We start from the raw sequence: 23,852 nt of genomic DNA on the forward strand, positions 1-23,852 counted from the left end.
GATTGGGGATGATCAGCCCTGATCACATTGAATGGCGATGCTGGCTCGAATGGCCTACTCCCGCACCTGTTGTCTATGTTTCTACGCAAGATGGCTGCCCAGCCGCCACCTGCATTGACCCGAACGTCGACACCTTGGTAGAAGTCAAATTTGTGCAAACTCACTAATACTTTAGACACACACTCCTGCCGGAGTGCTCTTAGTTTTGGCTGCTAAAGACGCGTAGGCAGCTTTTGTTTGCGTTTAAAAAAAATAAAATATAAAAATAAGCCCCTGGTTCCACAGGGGAGTGTGTGTGTGTGTGTGTGTGTGTGTGTGTGTGTGTGTGCGTCTCTCTCTCTCTCTCTCGGCTGGTTTGATCCTCGATGAACAGCTCTGTGCTTCAGCGTGGTCGATGGGCAGTTTACGGAGGATCTGGCTGGTGATAGGTCCAGGTCGCTGGTCAGACTTGTCTGGCGTTTTGTTTGGCGTTGGCTGGTTCTTCATCGTAGGGGGTTTGCGGTCTGAAGTAGGATTGGGGCGGTGAGGGGGGGGGGGGAGGTGGAGGGAAGGGGTGGGGGCCTATTAATTTTGGCATTCACATGTCTTCAGAACAGCTTGATCATGCACTCCCGTGACTTTCCGATGCCGATCCATTTAACTGCAAGGAGAAAAGCGCGAGGTGAGGGGGGTGGGAGGATGTGAACAGTTCTTTCTCCCCCCCCCCCCCCCTCCCCTTCCCCAACCCCACCCAAACTGAGGTAATTACTCCCTGTTGTAGAACACTACATAAGATGGACACAAAGTGCTGGAGCAACTCAGTGGGTCAGGCAGCGTCTTTAGATATCTGAAGAAGGGTCCCGACCCGAAACGTCACCTTTTCCCTTTCTCCAGAGATGCTGCCTGACCCGCTGAGTTACTCCAGCATTTTGTGTCTGTCTTCGGTGTAAACCAGCATCTGCTGTTCCTTCCTGCACATCTTTAGATTAGTTTAACTTAAGAGACATGGGGCAAAACAGGCTCTTCGGCCCACCGAGTCAGCACCAATCAGCGATCACCGCGTACACTAGGACTAACCTCTACACACCATGGAATTAAAAAAAAAATCAAAGCCAATTAACCTACAAACCTGTACGTCTTTGGAATGTGGGAGGAAACCGAAGCACCCGGAGAAAACCCACGAGGACACGGAGAGAGGGTATAAACTCTGTACACACGGCACCCGTGGTCAGGGATGAACCAGGTGCCATGAGGCAACAACGCTACCGCTGCGCCACCGTGCTGTGGTCAGACTAAACCTTTGGAGTGTGGGAGGAAACTGGAGCACCAGGAGAAAGCCCACACGGCCACAGGGACTCGGTGGGCCGAAGCACCTGTTTCCACACTGAGCCTCTAGGGTCAGGATTGAATGAAGCGAGGCAGCAGGACTACCCGCTGCGCCACTCTGCCGTCCAGTTGGAGCTCATGGCCGTGGCGATGGTGTTTGATGGATCAAACCAAACTCCACCCCTCCCCTCCCTATTTATGACTGCACCAATACTGATCGAATGTCTAGATGACGGTAGGAGAACGAACAAGACCTGGACACAGTCTCTGAGGGGCGCTGAGGAGCAGACAGTCACACAGCGTGGAAACAGGCCCTTTGGCCCAACCTTCCCACACCGACCAACATGCCCCATCTACACTAGTCCCACCTGCCTGCGTTTGGCCCATATCCCTCTAAACCGGTCCTATCCATGTACCTGTCTAACTGTTTCATAAATGTTGCCTCAACTACCTCCTCCGGCAGCTTGTTCCATACACCCACCACCCTCTGTGTGATAAAGTTGCCCCTTGGGTTCCTTTCAAATCTTCCCCCCCCCCCATCACCGTAAACCTATGTCCTCTGGTTCTCGATTCCCCCGCTCAGGGCAAGAGATTCTGCTTTTGCGTGTTCCCTTCCCCAGTACTCACTCGGCACGTCGACATGCTCCACGATGAAGTCCACGTATTTCTTGGCGTTGTCCGGCAGCTCGCTGAAGGAGCGCGCGTTCTCTGTGCTCTTCATCCAGCCCGGCAGAGTGACATAGTCCACCTGCACCTTGTTCAGCACCTCTTGGTTAGCTGGAGGCGGGGAGACAGACCGGGGTCAGGCTGGGCGGCTCGGCCTTTTGGAGTGGAAACACGCGCGCGCACAAACACAGAGTCACACACACACACACAAACAGTCACACACACACACGCAGGCAGGCAGTCACACACAATACAATACAATATTTATTGTCATTTGAGCCTCAGTGAGGCTCAAACAAAATTCCGTTTCCACAGCCATACAAACAAAGCCAATTTCCTACAGACATACACACAATTTAACTCACACAAACATCCATCACTGGACCCACTGTGATGGAAGGCAAAGTCTTTTCTCTCCCCTGTTCTCCATGTCTCTCCCGATGTCCAAGCCCCAGGCGGGCGATGATAAGTCCTACGGCCATTCTGCTTTTCTGCACACAGAGTCACACACACACGTAAACAGTCACACACACCGCAGTCACACACACACGCAAACAGTCACACACACACGCACACAGACACACACGCAGTCACAGACACAGATAGTCACACACACATGCAGACAGACACACATACAATCAGTCACACACACACAGAGTCACAGACAGAATCACAGAGACAGTCACACACACACAGACAGACAGACAGACAGGCAGAATCAAACAATCAGTCACACACACAGTCACATACACAGAGGCACACACACACACACACAGACAGAATCACAGAGACAGTCACACACACACGCACAGACACACACGCACAGTCACACAGACACACACACAGAGTCACACACGCACAGGCAGAATCACACACAGTCACATGCAGACACGAGATGGCCTTTTCTCACCAGCTTTAGTTAGGTTTATTGTCCCGTGTACCGAGGTACAGTGAAAAGCTCTTTTGTTGCGCATTAACCAGTCAGCGGAAAGACAATACATGATTACAATCGAGCTGCCCACAGTGTACAGATACAGGATAAAGGGAATAATGTGAATAACGTTTAGTGCAAGATAAACCCAATCAAAGATAAGTCCGATTAAAGATAGTGCGAGGGTCTCCAATGAGGCAGATAGTAGTTCAGGACCACTGTCCAGTTGTGGCAGCTTCCACACATGTGCCGTGGAAAGCATATTGTCAGGATGCATCAGGGCATGGTTTGGGAACAGCTCCGTCTAAAACCCGAAATAAACCGCGGGGAATTGTGGACAGTTGCAGCCCAGACCATCACACAAACCAACCTCCCTTCCATTGACTCCATCTACACCTCATGCAGCCGCGGCAAGGCCAGCAGCATCATCAAGGACCAGTTGATACTTTCAAGAGAGAAAGCTAGATAGGGCTCTTAACGATAGCGCAGTCAGGGGATATGGGGAGAAGGCAGGAACGGGGTACTGATTGGGGATGATCAGCCATGATCACATTGAATGGCGGTGCTGGCTCAAAGGGCCGAATGGCCTACTCCTGCACCTATTGTCTATTGTCAATCTCACTCCCGCTTCTCCCCTCTCCCATCAGGCAAAAGATACACACACCTCCACGATTCAGGGACAGTTTCTTCGCAGCTGTTATCAGGCAACTGAATCATCCTACCCACAACTACAGGGTAGTGTTTAAGAAGGAACTGCAGATGCTGGAAAATCGAAGGTAGACAAAAGTGCTGGAGAAACTCAGCGGGTGCAGCAGCATCTATGGAGCGAAGGATAGAGGCAACGTTTCCGGCCAAAACCCTTCTTCAGAAGAAAGGAAAAAGGAAGAGGAGGAGCCCGAGTCTGAAGAAGGATTTCGGCCCAAAACGTTGCCTATTTCCTTCGCTCCATAGATGCTGCTGCACCCGTTGAGTTTCTCCAGCACTTTTGTCTAACTAGAGGGTAGCCCTGACCTACCAACTACCTCACTGATGACCCTTGGACTATCTTTCATCGGACTTTACCTTGCACTAAACGTTATTCCCTTTATCCTGTATCTGTACACCGTGGACGGCTCGATTGTAATCATGTATTGTCTTTCCGCTCGTACACAAAATTGCTGGGGAAACTCAGCGGGTGCAGCAGCATCTATGGAGCGAAGGAAATAGGCGACGTTTCGGGCCGAAACCCTTCTTCAGAGTGTCTTTCCGCTGACTGGTTAGCACGCAACACAATGCTTTTTACTGTACCTCGGTACAGGTGTCAATATACTAAACTGATAGTATTTCCGCTGGCTGGTTAGCACGGAACAAAAAGCTTTTCACTGTACCACGCTAACCTGCCCACCTGGAAAGTAGGGGATGGTCTTCCCTTCAAGCTTGTAACCCACTCCAATCTTTATTTCTTGAAACGTGTCCAGGATATCCAATTTGGTCAGGGCCAGCCTAAGAGGGGAAATAAAGTACACTCACATCACAACGGAACGCGTGCAGGAAGGAACTGCAGGTGCCGGTTTAAACCGGAGATGGACACAAAAAGCTGGAGTAACTCAGCGGGACAGGCAGCATCCCTGGAGAGAAGGAATGGGCGACGTTTCGGGTGGAGGCGGCTTTTTGTGTCGCAACATCTCACCAACAAGGTGACAAAGACTGATGACAATATGGAGTTAAATCTAATTACAGGTTGGGTGATGGGTGGGGAGGGATGCGAAGCTGGTATATCATCACCTTTTGTTTTTCTTTCTGTTTTTGTTCTTTTTATTTCTGTACGTCTTCCTTATTTATTTTAATTATTTATTGGCGACACCAATTTGGTAGTAAACATAGAAAATAGGTGCAGGAGTAGGCCATTCGGCCCTTCGAGCCTGCACTGCCATTTGATATGATCATGGCTGATCATCCAACTCAGTATCCCATCCCTGCCTTCTCTCCATACCCCTTGCTCCCTTTAACCACAAGGGCCACATCTAACTCCCTCTTAAATATAGCCAATGAACTGTGGCCTCAACTACCTTCTGTGGCAGAGAATTCCACAGATTCACCACTCTCTGTGTAAAAAATGATTTCCTAATCTCGGTCCTAAAAGTCTTCACTCTTATCCTTAAACTGTGACCCCTAGTTCTGGACTTCCCCAACATCGGGAACAATCTAGGGGTTCTATCCTTACACATTCCACTTTTTCTCTCTCTTGCTTTTTCTCTCTTAACTATAAGCTAAAAATTAAAACTGAAGTGGTACAATAACATGTATTATATCATATGCCACTGGTTATATTTTTGTACACTGCTTCTAATATAAAGCACTTTGGTGTCAATGCAAGTTGACTTAAAACGTGCTATATAAATATAAAACTTACTTACTAATAAATAAAAATTTAAATGTGAAAAAAAGAAAAAAAGACTGATGACAATATTCTAAATGTGGACTCACCAATGTCTCATATAACTGCGGTCTCACCTCCCAACTTCTCAACCCGAAACGTCACCCATTCCTTCTCCCCAGAGATGCTGCCCGTCCCATTGAGTCACTCCAGGGATACTGATTGTGGATGATCAGCCGTGATCACAATGAATGGCGGTGCTGGCTCAAAGGTCCAAATGGCCTCCTCCTGCGCCTATTTGCAATATTTCTAATATTCATGTTTGGCGGGAGGGGTCGGTGGGCGGAGCTGACAGGAAGGGGGTGGGGCGAGGGATCGGCAGGGCAGACTCACGCTGAGAAGCCGTTGATCATGTGGGCGTATTTGACCAGCACCAGGTCCAGCCAGCCGCACCGCCTCCTGCGGCCCGTGGTCACCCCGACCTCCCGGCCTCGTGACTGCAGCAACTCGCCCAACTCCTGGGGGGGGCAAGACACAGAGCGGTCGGGTAGGGGGGATCGGTCGAGAACGAGGGTGGCGCAGCGGTAGAGTCGCTGCATCACAGCGCCAGAGACCCCGGTTCCATCCTGACTACGGGTGCTGTCTGTACGGAGTTTGCACGTTCTCCCCGTGACCTGCGTGGGTTTTCTCCGGGTGCCTCCGGTTCCCTCCCACACTCCAGAGACGTGCAGGTTTGTAGGTAAATTGGCTTTGGTAAAATGGTAAATTGTCCCCAGTGTGTGTAGGATAGTGTTGGTGTGATCGCTGTGTGGCCTCAGGCTAATTCCATTAAATCATTGAAAGACCCAAAATGTCATCCAGCAACTTGAAGGTTCCCAACCCAAAACGTCACCCATAGTCTGTAGGGTCCCAACTTGAAAGGTCACCTCTAGTCTGAACAAGGGTCCTGACCTGAAACATCGCCCCCCCCCCCCCCGTCTGAAGAAGGACCCCAACACTAAACGGTCCCGACTATGGGGTGCCTTGTCTGTACGTTCTCCCCGTGGGTTTTCTCCGAGGTCTTCGGTTTCCTCCCACACTCCAAAGGCGTGCAGGTTTGTAGGTTAATTAGGTTGGTATAAGTGTAAAAATCGTCCCTAGTGGGTGTAGGATGGTATTAGTGTGCGGGGGATCGCTGGTCGGCGCGGACCCGATGGTCCGAAGAAGCTGTTTCCGCGCTGTACCTCTAAACTAAAGTCAAGTCGAGTCAAGTCTATTCGTCACATACACATACGAGATGTGCAGTGAAATGAAAAGTGGCAATGCTCACGGACTTTGTGCAAAAAACAAACAAACAAACTACACACAGAATGGAACAGAATCTTTTTACATATTAAATATTGTGGGCGGAAGGAAAAAGGGAAGAAAAAATCTGGCAGTATGAAGGAGGGTGAAGAGGCGGAGAGAGCGAGTGGTGCGTCAGCGAACGAGCGAGCGAGCCAGCGGCTGTGGCCCGCGGTGGGGAAAGGCAACTCACGTTTTTCTGCTCGGTGGGGAAGGCGCCGACTCCGACCCGGGTGGTGTAGGCCTTCACCACCCCGTACACCTTGCCCACGTAGTGAGGGGGGATTCCCAGCCCCGTGCACACCCCGCCCACTGTGCAGTTGGAAGAGGTCACGAAGGGGTAGGTCCCTGCGGCACACGGAGAGAACCAGAGCGGAGTTTGTCGTCACGCTGTACCGAGGTACGGCGAAAGGCCTTTTGTCGCGCGCTATCCAGTCAGCGGAAAGACAATGGACGATTACAATTGAGCCGTCCACAGTGTGCAGATACAGGGCAGGGAGGAACTGCAGATGTTGGCACCTCGTTCCTGGCCTCTCTCCACTGGCTCCGTATAAACGTCAAGATTCTCCTCCATGTCTACAAAGCCCTCAATGGGCTTGCCCCCTCCTACATTAAAAGTCTTCTCACCCACCACTCCACCTCCAGGCCCCTCAGATCGGCCGACTTGGGGCTGCTGAATATCCCAGCGGTCTAGGCATAAGCTCAGGGGCCAATCGCTGCCTTTGCGGTTGCAGCTCCTAGACTGTGGAACAGCAGCATCCCCCTTCCTATCAGAACTGCCCCCTCCATCGACTCCTTTAAGTCGAGACTTAAAACTCATCTCTACTCCCAAGCCTTTCTTGACGTCCTCTGAGCGAGGGCTATATGTATGTAGTGATATATGTACTTAATCTATGAACCACTGTTGTATAACCTCCACCAATGTAAAGCACTTTGGCCAACGAGTGTTGTTTTTTGAATGTGCTATAGAAATAAAAGTGACTTGACTTGACTAGTGTAGATGGGACATGTTGGCCGGTATGGGCATGTTGGGCCTGTTTCAAAAAAGCTGGACTAACTCAGCTGGACAGGCAGCATCTCTGGATTGAAGGAATAGGTGACATTTTGGGTCGAGACCCTTCGGCAGAAGGGTCTCGACCCAAAATGTCACCCATTCCTTCAATCCAGAGATACTACCTGTCCCGCATATCCTGCTGAAGGGTCTCGACCCAAAATGTCATCCATTCCTTCTCTCCAGAGATGCTGCCTGTTCCGCTGAGCCCATTAAGCCAGCATCTGCAGTTCCTTCTGACACTGTATTCCTTCTCTCCATCCCTTCTCTCTGGAGATGCTGCCTGTCCCGCTGAGTTACTCCAGCTCTTTGTGTCCATCTGCAGATACTCTGTACTGATTTAAGGTGAAGGGGAAAAGATTTAATAGGAATCTGAGGGGTAACATTTTTCCACACAAAGGGTGGCGGGTGAATGGAATGTGCTGTCGGAGGAGGTGGTTGAGGCTGGGACTATATCGCAAGGGTTAGTCAGGTACACGGATAGGACAGGTTTTGAGGGATATGGGCCAAACGCAGGCAGATGGGACTAGTGTTGCTGGGACATGTTGGCCAGTGTGGAAAAGTTACATAGAAAATAGGTGAAGGAGGAGGCCATTCGGCCCTTCGAGCCAGCACCGCCATTCATTGCGATCATGGCTGATCGTCCCCTATCAATAACCCGTGCCTGCCTTCTCCCCATAATCCCTTGACTCCACTAGCCCCTAGAGCTCTATCTAACTCTCTCTTAAATCCATCCAGTGACTTGGCCTCCACTGCACTCTGTGGCAGGGAATTCCATAAATTCACAACTCTCTGGGTGAAAAAGTTTTTTCTCACCTCAGTCTTAAATGACCTCCCCTTTATTCTAAGGCAGTGTGTGGCCCCTAGTTCTGGACTCGCCCAACATTGGGAACATTTTACCTGCATCTAGCTTGTCCAGTCCTTTTATAATTTTATTTGTTTCTATAGGATCCCCCTCATCCTTCTAAACTACAGTGATACAAGCCTAGTCTTTTCAAAGTTGGGCCGAAGGGCCTGTTTCCACTCTGTGTCATGATAAAGGGAATAATGTGAATAAGGTTTGGTGCAAGGTAAAGCCTGATTAAAGATAGTTAGAGGGTCTCGAATGAGGCAGATGGCAGCTCCGGACTACTCTCTAGTTGGTGATAGAATGGTTCTGCACCTCTGTAACCTAGATTAGGCGTGTTAGCTGCAGGGAGAGGTTGGACAGACTGGGACTGTTTTTTCTGCACAGCCATTATTTCCCGCAGTTCCACGCACTCGTGGTCAAGAAGGCTTTTGGCACATTGGCCTTCATAGAAACATAAAAACATAGAAAATAGGTTCAGGAGTAGGCCATTCGGCCCTTCGAGCCTGCACCGCCATTCGATATGATCATGGCTGATCATCCAACTCAGTATCCTGTACCTGCCTTCTCTCCATACCCCCTGATCCCTTTAGCCACAAGGGCCACATCTAACTCCCTCTTAAATATAGCCAATGAACTGGCCTCAACTACCTTCTGTGGCAGAGAATTCCAGAGATTCACCACTCTCTGTGTAAAAAATGATTTTCTCATTTCGGTCCTAAAAGACTTCCCTCTTATCCTTAAACTGTGACCCCTAGTTCTGGACTTCCCCAACATCAGGAATAATCTTCCTGCATCTAGCCTGTCCAACCCCTTAAGAACTCCTTCAGCAGTCAGAGAATTGAGTATAGAAGTTGGGAGGTCATGTTGCAGTTGTATAAACCGTTGGCGAAGTTCCATTTAGCCTAGAGTTCAGTTCTGAGCGCCGAGCTATGGGAAAAATGTTGCCAAGCTGGAAAGGGTGCAGAGAAGTTTGTTGCCAGGACTAGAGGGTGTGAGCTACAGGGAGAGGTTGAACAGGCTGGGACTCTATTCTTTGGAGCACAGGAGGATGAAGGGTGATCTTAGAGGTGTACAAAATCATGAGAGGAATAGATCAGGTTGGCACAGAGTCTTTTGCCCAGAGTAGGGTAATCGAGAACCAGGGGTCATAGGTTCAACGTGAGAGGGAGAAAGATTTAATAGGAACCTGAGGGGCAATTTTTTTTTTTACACAAAAGGTGGTGGGTGTATGGAACGAGCTGCTGGAGGAGGTAGTGGAGGCAGGTACTATTGCAACGTTTAAGAAAAATTTAGACAGGTAGGTATATGGATAGGATAGGTTTGGAGGGATTATGGGCCAAACGCAGGCAGGTGGGACTAGTGTAGATGGGACATGTTGGCCGGTGTGGGCAAGTTGGGCCGAAGGGCCTGTTTCCGTGCTGTATGACTCTAGGTGGGACTAGTGTAGGTGGGGGCAAGCCCTCAATGGGCTTGCCCCCACCTACATCAAAAGTCTGCTTACCCACCACACCACCTCCAGGTCCCTCAGATCGGCCGACTTGGGGCTGCTGAACATCCCACGGTCTAGGCATAAGCTCAGGGGCGACCACACCTTTGCGGTTACAGCTCCTAGACTGTGGAACAGCATCCCTCTTCCCATTAGAACTGCCCCCTCCATCGACTGCTTTAAGTCGAGACTTAAAACTCATCTCTACTCCCAAGCCTTTCTTGACGTCCTCTGAGCGAGGGCTATATGTATGTAGTGATATATGTACTTAATCTATGAACCAGTGTTGTATAACCTCCACCAATGTAAAGCACTTTGGCCAACGAGAGTTGTTTTTTAAATGTGCTATAGAAATAAAAGTGACTTGACTTGACTAGTGGAGATGGGACATGTTGGCCGGTATGGGCATGTTGGGCCTGTTCCCTTGCTGTACAATTCTAGCTGGGTCTAGTGGAGATGGGACATGTTGGCCGGTATGGGGCATGTTGGGCCTGTTTCCGTGCTGTGCCATTCTAGCTAGGTCTAGTGGAGATGGGACATGTTGGCCGGTATGGGCATGTTGGGCCTGTTCCCTTGCTGTACAATTCTAGCTGGGTCTAGTGGAGATGGGACATGTTGGCCGGTATGGGGCATGTTGGGCCTGTTTCCGTGCTGTGCCATTCTAGCTAGGTCTAGTAGAGATGGGACATGTTGGCCGGTATGGGCAAGTTGGGCCGAAGGGCCTGTTTCCGTGCTGTGCGACTCTAGCTGGGACTAGTGTAGATGGGACATGTTGGCCGGTATGGGCAAGTTGGGCCTGTTTCCATGCTGTGCGACTCTAGCTGGGACTAGTGTAGATGGGACATGTTGGCCGGTGTGGGCCTGTTTCCGTGCTGTACGACTCTAGGTGGGACTAGTGTAGATGGGACATGTTGGCCAGAGTGGGCCGAAGGGCCTGTTTCCGTGCTGTACGACTCTAGGTGGGACTAGTGTAGAAGGGACATGTTGGCCAGAGTGGGCCGAAGGGCCTGTTTCCGTGCTGCAGGACTCTAGGTGGGACTAGTGTAGATGGGACATGTTGGCCAGAGTGGGCCGAAGGGCCTGTTTCCGTGCTGCAGGACTCTAGGTGGGACTAGTGTAGATGGGACATGTTGGCCAGAGTGGGCCGAAGGGCCTGTTTCCGTGCTGCAGGACTCTAGGTGGGACTAGTGTAGATGGGACATGTTGGCCGGTGTGGGCCGAAGGGCCTGTTTCCGTGCTGTGCGACTCTAGGTAGGACTAGTGTAGATGGGACATGTTGGCCGGTGTGGGCCTGTTTCCGTGCTGTGCGACTCTAGCTGGGACTAGTGTAGATGGGACATGTTGGCCAGAGTGGGCCGAAGGGCCTGTTTCCATGCTGTACTCTAGGTGGGACTAGTGTAGATGGGACATGTTGGCCGGTGTGGGCCTGTTTCCATGCTGTGCGACTCTAGCTGGGACTAGTGTAGATGGGACATGTTGGCCAGAGTGGGCCGAAGGGCCTGTTTCCATGCTGTGCGACTCTAGCTGGGACTAGTGTAGATGGGACATGTTGGCCAGAGTGGGCCGAAGGGCCTGTTTCCATGCTGTACGACTCTAGGTGGGACTAGTGTAGATGGGACATGTTGGCCGGTGTGGGCCTGTTTCCTTGCTGTACCATTCTAGCTGGGTCTAGTGTAGATGGGACATGTTGGCCGGTGTGGGCCTGTTTCCATGCTGTATGACTCTAGCTGGGACTAGTGTAGATGGGACATGTTGGCCAGAGTGGGTCGAAGGGCCTGTTTCCGTGCTGTACGACTCTAGGTGGGACTAGTGTAGATGGGACATGTTGGCCAGAGTGGGCCGAAGGGCCTGTTTCCGTGCTGCAGGACTCTTGGCAGATCATGCGCGCGGGGGCACAGCCTTACCGAAATCAATGTCGAGCAGCGTGGCGTTTGCACCCTCCACCAGGATCTTCTTGGGCGGCCCGTGCAGAGCCTTGTACATGAAGTAGACGCCATCCTTGACCAGAGGCCGCACTCGCTCGGCGTAGACCTGCCCACGAGGGGGAGCAGACGGGGCAAAGAAACATTGAATGAACATTGCCGCCCCCAGCACGCGCCGACGGCTGGACCTCCCTGACTGGCGCCCCCTTTAGCCTTCAGCGATACAACGCAGAAACAGGCCCTTCCAACCACCCAGTCCGCGCTGACCAGCGATCACCCCGAACACTACACACTAGGGACAACTTACTAAAGGCAATTAACCTACAGACGTGCATGTCTTATGGAGCGTGGGAGGAAACCGGAGCACCCGTAGAAAACCCACGCGGTCACAAGGAGAACGTTCAACCTCCGCACAGACAATGCCCGTAGCCAGGATAGAACGTTGTTCAAGAAGGAACTGCAGCTGCTGGAGAATCGAAGGTAGACAAAATTGCTGGGGAAACTCAGCGGGTGCGGCAGCATCTATGGAGCGAAGGAAATAGGCAACGTTTCGGGACGAAACGTTGCCTATTTCCTTCGCTCCATAGATGCTGCCGCACCCGCTGAGTTTCCCCAGCAATTTTGTCTGCCAGGATAGAATCGCGGGCGCTGTGAGGCAGCAGCTCTACCTCGGCACATAAACGGCGATAAGCAACCTACACCTAAAACGGAGGCCTGACCCCCACTCCGCTTACCTTCAACATCTCCAGCTCCCCCTCGATGTCGATGGTCAGCTTGGGGTACATGGCTTTGTAGTGGTTGGCGAGGACTGTGAAGCTGGAGAGAGTAGAGTTTTAAGTACGCCGTGCATTTACACTGCACCTCTTAACCTGCTCGATTAGATTAGATTAGATTAGATCCTTTATTTGTCATTCAGACCTTCCGGTCTGAACGGAATTTCGTTGCCTGCTGCCATACATATAATAATAAACAACAAAACACACAATAAACACAAATTAACATCCACCACAGTGAGTTCACCAGGCACCTCTTCACTGTGATGGAGGCAAAAGTCTTAAAGTCTCTTCCCCTCCTTATTCTCCCTCTGCACTGAGGCGATCCAGGCCTCCGATGTTGTTACCCCACCGGGCGATGGTAGGTCAGTCCCGCGGCTCAACTGAGCTCCGCGAACGGGCCGGTTCAAGCTCCGCGGCCCGGGGTGGTCGAAGCTGCCAAAGATGCCGCCCTCCAGTCCAGCGGACGCAGCTGTTGCCGCGGGAGCTCCGCAAAAACAGGTCACCAGCCTGTGACATGCGAGCTCCCGACAATGTCATCCACTGGCCCGCGGCCGAGCCCCGGACCCAGGTTCACAACTCACAAGATGGTGTCTCAATGGCAGACCGCTGGGTACATCAAAGCAGTCTATGACAACCGAAGATAGACACAGGAGTAACTGCTGGAGTAGCTCAACGGGTCAGGCATCTGGATAATAGGAGGACGTTTCGGATCAGGGCCCTTCAAAGCCGAATTATCATTCGTTGTGTCAGAGAGGACTTTATAGACAATAGGTGCAGGAGTAGGCCATTCGGCCCTTCGAGCCAGCACCGCCATTCGATGTGATCATGGCTGATCATCCCCAATCAGTACCCCGTTCCTGCCTTCTCCCCATATCCCCTAACTTCGCTATCTTAAAGAGCTCTCTCTTGAAAGCATCCAGCGAACCGGCCTCCACCGCCCTCTGAGGCAGAGAATTCCACAGACTCACAACTCTCTGTGAGAAAAAGTGTTTCCTCGTCTCCGTTCTAAATGGCTGACCCCATATTCTTAAACTGTGTGTGTGTGGCCCCTGGTTCTGGACTCCCCCAACATCGGGAACATGTTTCCTGCCTCTCGCGTGTCCAGACACTTAACAATCTTATATGTTTCAATGAGATACCAAGATCTCAAGATCCTTTCTTGAACTTTTTGGACAGGTGCACAGTGGAGAGCACATTGACCGGGTTGCATCACGGCCTGGTTCGGCAACTTGAACGCCTAGGAGCGAAGACGACTAAAACGTGGCGATCACTGGCCCGGCCCATCATGGGTTCAGACCTCCCCAACAATCGAGGGTGTCTACAGGAGTCGCTGGCTCCCAGCATCATCAACGACCCACACCACCACCCTGGCTAGCCTCTCATTTCACTCCTGCCATCAGCAAGAAAGTATAGCAGCTTAAAAACTATGATGTCTAGGTTCAGGAGCAGCTTCTTCCCAACAACTATCGAGCTGCCTCAAAAGGTCACAGGGAGAACGGGCAAACTCCACACGCGCGCGCACAGACACACATATACGTGCGTGCCCGAGGTGGGGATCGAACCAGCGTCCTGAGGCAGCGGCTCTACCCGCCCCTCCCTCCCCTTCCCCTTACCGCTTCGTGAACTCCTCAAAGTCCGAGAGCAGGTCGCAGATGCGCAGGCCGGTCCGGGAGGCTTTCGACGCGTACACCGGGCCGATCCCTTTCTTGGTCGTTCCCAGGCTGACGGCGAGGAGAAAAAAAAGCAGGCGTTAGAGCCGAGCAGGTATTATCCGGGGACCCACCTCCCCTCTCCCCCCCCCCCCCCCCCCCCCCGCCCCACCCCGCCTACACTCCCCAGCGGAAGGAAGGCACGAGGGACTGACATTTTGCCGGCTTGCTCCTGCCGCTGCTGCTCCTGCGCTACATCGACCGCCTGGTGGAAGTCGAACACTGGGGACGAGAGGACACACACACACACAGCCGCTCGTTACCAACCCAGTCAACACAATGCAGGCACCTCATCCGCACTGAGGCACATCAACAGAGCCCTCCCACCCAAACCCTCCATGCCGACCAAGATGCCTATCCAAACTAATCCCATTCCCCCCCCCCCCCCCCCATGTATGGGGGGTGGATGTATGGGACGAGCTGCCAGAGGAGGCAGCTACTGCAACAACATCTGTCCCAAGAAGGGTCTCGACCCGAAACGTCACCTACTCCTTCTCTCCAGAGATGCTGTGTCTAAGACCCGCTAAGTTACTCCAGCTTTTCGAGTGTGTCGTCAGTTTATAACAACATCTGCAGTTCCTTCCTGGACATCGAAAAGACACTTGGACAGGTACATGTAGAAACAAGGAACTGCAGGTGCTGGTTAATACACTAAAGGATACAAAGTGCCGGAGTATTTTGCTGGAACAATAACGAGACAATGGAGATGGGTTAAAGTCTTAAAAAATGGGTTAAGGTTTTTAAAAAAACACCTTAAAGGGAAATTGTCTATAAGTTATAATGACAGTGGCGCAGCGGGTAGAGCTGCTGCCTCACTGTGTGTGTGTGTGTGTGTGTGTGTGTGTGTGTGTGTGTGTGTGTGTGTGTGTGTGTGTGTGTGTGTGTGTGTGTGTGTACGTACGTATGCGTGCATGTGTGTGCCTGAGTGAGAATGTACGTGTGTGTATGTGAGTGAGTAGACACAAGTGTGTGTGTGTGTGTGTGCGTACGTGTACGTACGTATGTGTGCATGTATGTGCGTGAGTGAGAATGTACGTGTGTGTATGTGATTGAGTATACACGTGTCTGTGTGTGTGTGTGTGTAGGAAAGAATTGCAAATGCAGGTTTAAATGGAAGATAGACACAAAATGCTGGAGTAACTCAGCGGGACAGGCAGCATCTCTGGAGAGAAGGAATGGGTGAGACCCTTCTTCAGAGTATGTGTGTGTGTGTGTGCGCGCGGGCATGAGTGAGAGTATACGTGTGTGTATGTGAGTATGTACACGTGTGTGTGTGTGTGTGTGTGTGTGTATAGTTTGCATGTTCTCCCCTGTGATCACGTGGGTTTCCTCCAGGTGTTCTGGCTTCCTCTCACATGCAGGTTTGTAGATTAATTGCCCCCTGGTTTGCAGTGAGTGGATGAGAAAGTTGGACAGCATAGAACTGGTGTGAACGGACGACCAATGGTCGGCGTGGACTTGGTGGGCCGAAGGGCCTGCCTCCGTGCTGTATCTCTAAACTAAATCTCCCACCCAACCCGCAAAACCTATTGAAATCTCCAAACTCATCAGCTCTTCCAAACCCACTACCTGCTCCCTCGACCCTCTCCCCACTCCCCTGCTGAAGTCCTGCCTCCCCGTTCTCTGCCCCTACCTCACTAATCTCCCAAGGAATTGTCCCCTCCGCTTTCAAAACTGCTGCTGTCACACCAATCTTAAAGAAACCTGGTCTTGATCCCTCCTCTCTCATTAACTACCGCCCAATCTCAAACCTCCCCTTTCTTTCAAAAACCCTGGAGCGTATCGTTGCGTCGCAACTTCATTCCCACCTCCTTGTGTATAACCTACTTGAACCCCTCCAATCTGGCTTTCGCCCCCTCCATAGCACAGAAACTGCTCTCCTCAAAGTCCTCAACGACCTCCTCACCTCTGCTGACACCGGTTCCCTCAACATCCTCATCCTCCTCGACCTGAGCGCAGCCTTCGATACAGTGAATCATAACATCCTGCTCACCAGACTCAAAGACCTCGGCATTGAAGGCTCTGCACTCAGCTGGCTCCGTTCCTACCTTTCCAACAGATCCCACTTCATCTCTCTCCACAACCACACCTCTGCTACAGCCACAGTCACTCAAGGCGTTCCCCAAGGCTCCGTACTCGGCCCCCTCCTCTTCATCATCTACATCCTCCCCCTTGGTCAGATACTCCGCCACTTCAACCTGGACGTCCACTGTTACGTCGATGACACCCAGATCTACCTCGACACCAAATCCCCCCCTCTCCCATATCAACTCCTGTTTGTCAGCTATAAAAACCTGGATGCAACATAACTTCCTCAAACTCAACAGCGATAAGACAGAATTCCTCCTCATAGGCTCCAAAGCCACACTCAGCAAAATCAATAACCCCACTCTCACCATCGACGGCACCACTGTCTCCCCATCTCCCAAGGCCCGCAACCTTGGCGTGATCTTTGATTCCACCCTCTCCCTTGAGCCTCACATCCGCCATGTCATTAAAACCTCCTTCTTTCATCTCCGCAACATCGCCAAACTCAGACCCTCTCTTACACCTCCCGCTGCTGAAAGACTCATCCATGCCTTCATCTCCTCCCGACTGGACTATTGCAACTCACTTCTCCTTGGCATCAGCTCCACCTACATCAACCGACTCCAACTGGTCCAGAACGCAGCCGCCCGACTCATCACCCACACCAAATCCTGGCATCACATCACTCCAGTCCTCAAACAACTTCACTGGCTTCCCATCTACCACCGGATCACCTACAAAATCCTGATCCTCATCTACAAAGCCCTCCACCATCTGGCCCCCCCCATATCTCACTGACCTCCTCTCCCCCTACCAACCTCACGGTCCCTCAGATCCACATCAGCCGGTCTCCTCTCCATCCACAAGTCCAACCTCCGCAGTTTTGGGGACAGAGCCTTCTCCAGGGCAGCTCCCAGGCTCTGGAACTCCCTCCCCCAACTGATCCGCAATTCCGTGTCCCTCACCATCTTCCAGTCCCGCCTCAAGACCCATCTCTTCACCTCTGCCTATCCTTAGCCCCACCACGTCCCCCTCCCTTTTCATCTGTGCATTAATTGCCTCATATTGTGTTTTGAATTGTATTCTGTCTTTACTTTGTGTACTAGTCATGTCTCTACTATTTATTTCATTCCCCTTACATGTTTTTCCTCTACCTGCTAAATTTTTGTAAGGTGTCCTTGAGACTCTTGAAAGGCGCCCATAAATAAAATGTATTATTATTATTATTAAAATAGAAATCCCCCAACTCACCTATGTGCGCTCTGTCTGAGATCACGGTCCTCGACTCCCAGCCTTCTAGACCTAAATTATTGGATGCAGACGTGAGAGCGGTGAGTCAGCAAATTAGCAGACACCACGCGCACACACTCAAACTGGACCACACAACACACTGATACACACACACACACACACACACAGGGGGACAGTCACAGGGCCATAATCACACACATACATATAAAATTATAAAAGGACTGGACAAGCTAGATTCAGGAAAAATGTTCCCAATGTTGGGCGAGTCCAGACCCAGGGGCCACAGTCTTAGAATAAAGGGGAGGTGATTTAAGACTGAGATGAGAAAAAACTTTTTCACCCAGAGGGTTGTCAATTTATGGAATTCCCTGCCACAGAGGGCAGTGGAGGCCAAGTCACTGGATGGATTTACGAGAGAGTTAGATAGAGCTCTAGGGGCTAGTGGAGTCAAGGGATATGGGGAGAAGGCAGGCACGGGTTATTGATAAGGGATGATCAGTGAATGGCGGTGCTGGCTCGAATGGGCGAATGGCCTCCTCCTGCACCTATTTTCTATGTTTCTATGCACTCCGGGGGCCAAACACAAACAGGGAGGGGCACACACACACACGTGACCTGATACACAGGGGGCCAGACATTCATGGTGGGGGGGGGACATGTACGCACACACTGGTAGATAATAGGGGGAGACATACACACAGGGGTACCTACATACTCGGACACACACGCAGACGAGATGAACCTGCACCAGGCTCTCGCTGTGAGAATGACGTCACCGGGCACTGACCTTTCCCCCTGCGCAGGTTTTTCTCAGCTTCCTCGAACAGCCCAGGTAGGTGGATGACCACGCCATTGCCTGCAAACACACCAAGATCAGTCAACCTGACCCCGCTCCTCTATCCCCAGACCCAACCGCCCTCTCGCCGGCAGTAGTCCCTGATCTTGTCTGCGACCAGCGAGCAGATATCACGTGTCGCGTTATACAGCGTGCGCCCAACCCTGTCCTCTCAACGGCCACACGCCCACCTTACCTACAAACTACGCACAGACAACGCTCGAGGTCAGGATCGAACCCGGGTCTCTGGTACTGATAGGCAGCAGCCCTACCGCTGCGCCACCGTGCCGCCCCATTTAAAAGTCATTTGGACAGGTACATGGGGAGGTAATATGGGACCCACACGGGCAGGTAGTGGTGTAGATGGGGCATCGTACAGTCAGGTTTAAACCCAGGTCTCTGGCACTGGACGGCAGCAACTCGACGACTGCATGTCACTGTGCCAGCCTTTTTTATTAATTTATCATTGAAACTACCCTCTTATTTTTAGACTCACTCACCAATGAAGGATGTGGCGTTCTTGTTGATGACCCCGCTGGGTAAGAGGTGGAAGTTGTACTCCACCGAATCCACCACGACCGTGTGCCCAGCGTTGTTTCCACCCTGAGATCAGAGAGGGAAGGAGGAGCGGGCGGCACAAACAAGACAATCGTTAGCGTTGCCACAGAAGGTAGTTGAGGCCAGTTCATTGGCTAGATTTAAGAGGGAGTTAGATGTGGCCCTTGTGGCTAAAGGGATCAGGGGGTATGGAGAGAAGGCAGGTATGGGATATTGATTTGGATGATCAGCCATGAATATAATGAATGGCGGTGCAGGCTCGACGGGCCAAATGGCCTACTCCTGCACCTATTGCACCTATTTTCTATGTTTCTATAGCCAGCTGGTCCTGTCTTACCAACTTACTACAAGCGAAGGGTGGCACGGTAGTGTTACTGCCTTACAGCGCCAGAGACCCAGGTTCCATCCTGACTGTGGGAGTTTGAACGTTCTCCCCGTGGCCGCGTAGGCAGGCTTACCTCGGGTGCTCCGATTACAAGCCGGATAGACTCGGCTTGTACTCGCTAGAATTTAGAAGATTGAGGGGGGATCTTATAGAAACTTACAAAATTCTTAAGGGGTTGGACAGGCTAGATGCAAGAAGATTGTTCCCGATGTTGGGGAAGTCCAAAACAAGGGGTCACTGTTTAAGGATAAGGGGGAAATCTTTTAGGACCCAGATGAGAAAAAAAAATTTCACACAGAGAGTGGTGAATCTGTGGAATTGTCTGCCACAGAAGGTAGTTGAGGCCAGTTCATTGGCTATATTTAAGAGGGAGTTAGATGTGGCCCTTGTGAGTAAAGGGATCAGGGGGTATGGAGAGAAGGCAGGTACAGGAAACTGAATTGGATGATCAGCCATGATCATATTGAATGTCGGTGCAGGCTCGAAGGGCTGAATGGCCTACTCCTGCACCTATTGTCTGTTTCTATGTTTCCTCCCACACTTCAAAGACGTGCAGGTTTGCAAGTTAATTTGACTTTGGCAAAATTAGTAAATTGCCCTAGTCTGTAGGACAGTGTTGTTCTTGCGTGTGGCGTGCACAGCCTAAAGTTGTAGGACAACTTGTTCTATTTGATCTTACTTGATTGTGCACGCCGGGTTGATTGCATTCATTGGAACAGGGCAGACCACGTGACGGTCGTAATCTTCCACTGCAAGGACAGTGTTAATGTGCAGGGATCGCTGGCCGACGCGCACATGGTGGGCCGAATGGCCTGTTTCTGCGCTGTATCTCTAAACTAAATGATGGATACGAGCAAGTAGGACGACTAGGGTGGGGGAGAGAAGGAGAGATTCATTGTCTCCAGAGATGCTGCCTAACCCGAGTCACTACACCACTTGTGTTTATCGTTGGTATAAACCAGCATCTGCACTCTGAAGAAGGGTTTCGGGGCGTTGCCCATTTCCTTTGCTCCATAGATGCTGCCTCACCCGCTGAGTTTCTCCAGCATTTTTGTCTACCTTCGATTTTCCAGCATCTGCAGTTCTTTCTTAAACATCTATAGTTCCTTGTTTCTATACTACATGCAGCCACGTGGAGCTGCAGGTCGAGGTGATGTTTCAGTCTGAAAAAGGGTCTCCACCCAAAGCGTCACCTATTCCTTTTCTCCAGAGAAATTATCTTGCCTGACCCGCCAAGATAATCCAGCACTTTGTGTCTAACTTGCGTGCACCTAGTGTGGGATTATACTTTTTAGATTTATTTTAAATTTGCTCTTTTCAGGCTGGGAAAGGTATAAACTGGTGTAAATGTCCCGCAATGAGAAGTTGGAGGAGGTACAAGTGAACTTCTGCCTCGCCTGAAAAGAATATCGGGGGTCCTTGGACGGAGTCATGGGCGGAGGGAGGATCACTTGCACCTCCTCCAACCTCATCTACTGTATCCGCTGTTCCAGGGGACTCCTATATATCGGCGAGACCAAGCGCTCCGTTCAGCCCGCCTAAACCTAGCTGATCTCCCAATTACCAAACACTTCAACTCCCCCTCCCATTCCCACACTGACCTTTCTGTCCTGGGCCCCCTCCATTGTCAGAGTGAGAAACAGCACCTCATATTTTGCTTGGGCAGCTCACATCCCAGCGGTACGAACAATGACTTCTCTAACTTCAAATAGCCCTTGCTTTCCTTCTCTCTCCATCCCTCCCCCTTACCAGTCTGACTGTCTCCGACTACATTTTATCTTTTTGCTTTGCATTTTATCTGTTTGCGACATAGAGATATGCTCAGGCGGGCTAATATATGCTCACGCGGGCTAATATATACTCACGCGGGCTAATATATGCACAGGCAGGTAATATATGCACAGGCGGGCTAATATATGGTCGGGGAGGCTAATATATGCTCAGGGAGGCTAATATATGGTCAGGGAGGCTAATATATGCTCGGGGAGGCTAATATATGCCCACACACCTTGCCTTTGCCCTCGTCCCCCCACTGGATGCCCACACAGGGGAGACTAACATATGCTCGGGGAGGCTAACATATGCTCGGGGAGACTAATATATGCTCGGGGAGACTAATATATGCTCGGGGAGACTAATATATGCTCGGGGAGGCTAATATATGCTCGGGGAGACTAATATATGCTCGGGGAGACTAATATATGCTCGGGGAGACTAATATATGCTCGGGGAGACTAATATATGCTCGGGGAGGCTAATATATGCTCGGGGAGACTAATATATGCTCGGGGAGACTAATATATGCTCGGGGAGACTAATATATGCTCGGGGAGGCTAATATATGCTCGGGGAGACTAATATATGCTCGGGGAGGCTAATATATGCTCGGGGTGACTAATATATGCTCGGGGAGACTAATATATGCTCGGGGAGACTAATATATGCTCGGGGAGGCTAACATGTGCTCGGGGAGACTAATATATGCTCACACAGGTAATATATGCTGACGCCGGCTAATATATGCACACGCATGCTAATACTGGCCCCGCCCTCACCTGGCAGCGACAAACCAGCCCGGCGTCCTGCGCCAACACGTCCACCACCTTGCCTTTGCCCTCGTCCCCCCACTGGGCGCCCAGCACCACCGTCACCAGGTTGCCGGGGCCGCTCGCCTCTCCCGTCCTCGACCTCGACCTCGACCTCGACCTCTTGGGGCTGGGGGGGTCGTTGTCGCCGCGGGATTGGGATACCGCTCCCGCTCCAGATACAGCTCCAGCTCCCGCTCCCGCTCCATTCTGCAGCAGCTCCGCCGCCGGGACCTCGACCTCCTCCATGTCCGCCTGGGCGCCAACTGCCGCCCGCTCCCGCCCCCGCCGGAACCGGAAACCCCCCCCCCCCCGCGTCACCCCTAGCAACCCTCACCCACCCCATCCTCCTCCCCCCCGCCACCGGAAACCGGAAACCTCCCCCCCCCCCGCGTCACCCCTAGCAACCCTCACCCACCCATCCCCCCCCCAGCCGGAACCGGAAACCCCCCCCCCCCCGCGTCACCCCTAGCAACCCTCACCCACCCCATTCCCCCCTCCCCCCGCCACCGGAACCGGAAACCCCCCGCGTCACCCCTGGCAACCCTCCACACATTCAACAAACAGCCAATTTTACACTTTCAAAAGTCAAATCCCTCCAGACTCTCCCTCCCCTCCCCTCCCCTCTCCTCTCCTCTCCTCTCCTCTCCTCTCCTCTCCTCTCCTCTCCTCTCCTCTCCTCTCCTCTCCTCTCCTCTCCTCTCCTCTCCTCTCCTCTCCTCTCCTCTCCTCTCCTCTCCTCTCCTCTCCTCTCCTCTCTCCTCTCTCCTCTCTCCTCTCCTCTCCTCTCCTCTCCTCTCCTCTCCCCTCCTCTCCCCTCCCCCCCCCCCCCCCCCCCCCCCCCCCTCCTCTCCCCCCCCCTCTCCTCCCCTCCCCTCCCCTCCCCTCCCCTCCCCTCTCCTCTCCTCCCCTCTCCTCCCCTCTCCTCTCCTCTCCTCTCCTCCCCTCCCCTCTCCTCCCCTCCCCTCCCCTCTCCTCTCCTCTCCTCCCCTCTCCTCTCCTCTCCTCTCCTCTCCTCTCCTCTCCTCTCCTCTCCTCCTCTCCTCCCCTCCCCTCCCCTCCCCTCCCCTCCCCTCCCCACACCTCCCTCCTCCCCCACCCATACAATACAATTCAATTTATTGTCATTTGGACCCCTTGAGGTCCAAACGAAATGTCGTTTCTGCAGCCATACATTACAAAACAAAAGACCCGAGACACAACACAGTTTACACAAACATCCATCACATCGCTGTGATGGAAGGCAAAAAAAACTTTTCTCTCCACTGCACTCTCCCCCCCGATGTCAGAGTCAAAGTCAAAGCCCCCGGCGAGCGATGGCGATTGTCCCGCGGCCATTCCTCCCCGCCCCATCACCCCCCCCCACCTTCCCCCTAACCCCTCCCCTCCTCCTCCCCTCACCCCCCTCCCCCCCCTTCTCCCCCTAACCCTCCCCTCCTCCTCCCCCTCCCCCCATCACCCCACCCCCTCACTCACCCCTCACCCCTTCTAATCAGAAATTTGTCTATCTCTGCCTTAAAAGTGTCCACTGACTTGGCCTCCACAGCCCTCTTGGGCAATAGACAATAGACAATAGGTGCAGGAGTAGGCCATTCAGCCCTTCGAGCCAGCGCCGCCATTCAATGTGATCATGGCTGATCATCCCCAATCAGTACCCCGTTCCTGCCTTCTCCCCATATCCCCTGACTCCGCTATTTTCAAGAGACCTATCTAGCTCACTCTTGAAAGCATCCAGAGAACCTGCCTCCACCGCCCTCTGAGGCAGAGAATTCCACAGACTCACAAGTCTCTGTGAGAAAAAGTGTTTCCTTGTCTCCGTTCTAAATGGCTTATTC

At 52.1% G+C, this 23,852-nt stretch overlaps 1 protein-coding gene across 1 annotated transcript; it reads right to left on the minus strand.

Moving 5' to 3' along the window:
* Positions 1-309: 309 nt before the first annotated feature.
* LOC116968384 (adenylosuccinate synthetase isozyme 2-like) lies at positions 310-22,298 on the minus strand. The gene is made up of 13 exons (XM_033015167.1): positions 21,988-22,298; positions 18,990-19,092; positions 18,442-18,510; positions 17,655-17,705; positions 14,531-14,597; positions 14,280-14,387; positions 12,625-12,706; positions 11,873-11,999; positions 6,775-6,929; positions 5,652-5,776; positions 4,287-4,384; positions 1,933-2,082; positions 310-640 (listed from the first exon to the last, which is right to left on the minus strand). Exons 1-13 carry the CDS (start codon positions 22,264-22,266, stop codon positions 588-590), a joined length of 1,467 nt encoding a protein of 488 aa, XP_032871058.1. The 5' UTR covers positions 22,267-22,298; the 3' UTR covers positions 310-587.
* Positions 22,299-23,852: the final 1,554 nt, after the last annotated feature.

This window comes from Amblyraja radiata, chromosome 45, assembly GCF_010909765.2.
Source record: "Amblyraja radiata isolate CabotCenter1 chromosome 45, sAmbRad1.1.pri, whole genome shotgun sequence".
In the NCBI taxonomy this organism is placed as follows: domain Eukaryota; kingdom Metazoa; phylum Chordata; class Chondrichthyes; order Rajiformes; family Rajidae; genus Amblyraja; species Amblyraja radiata.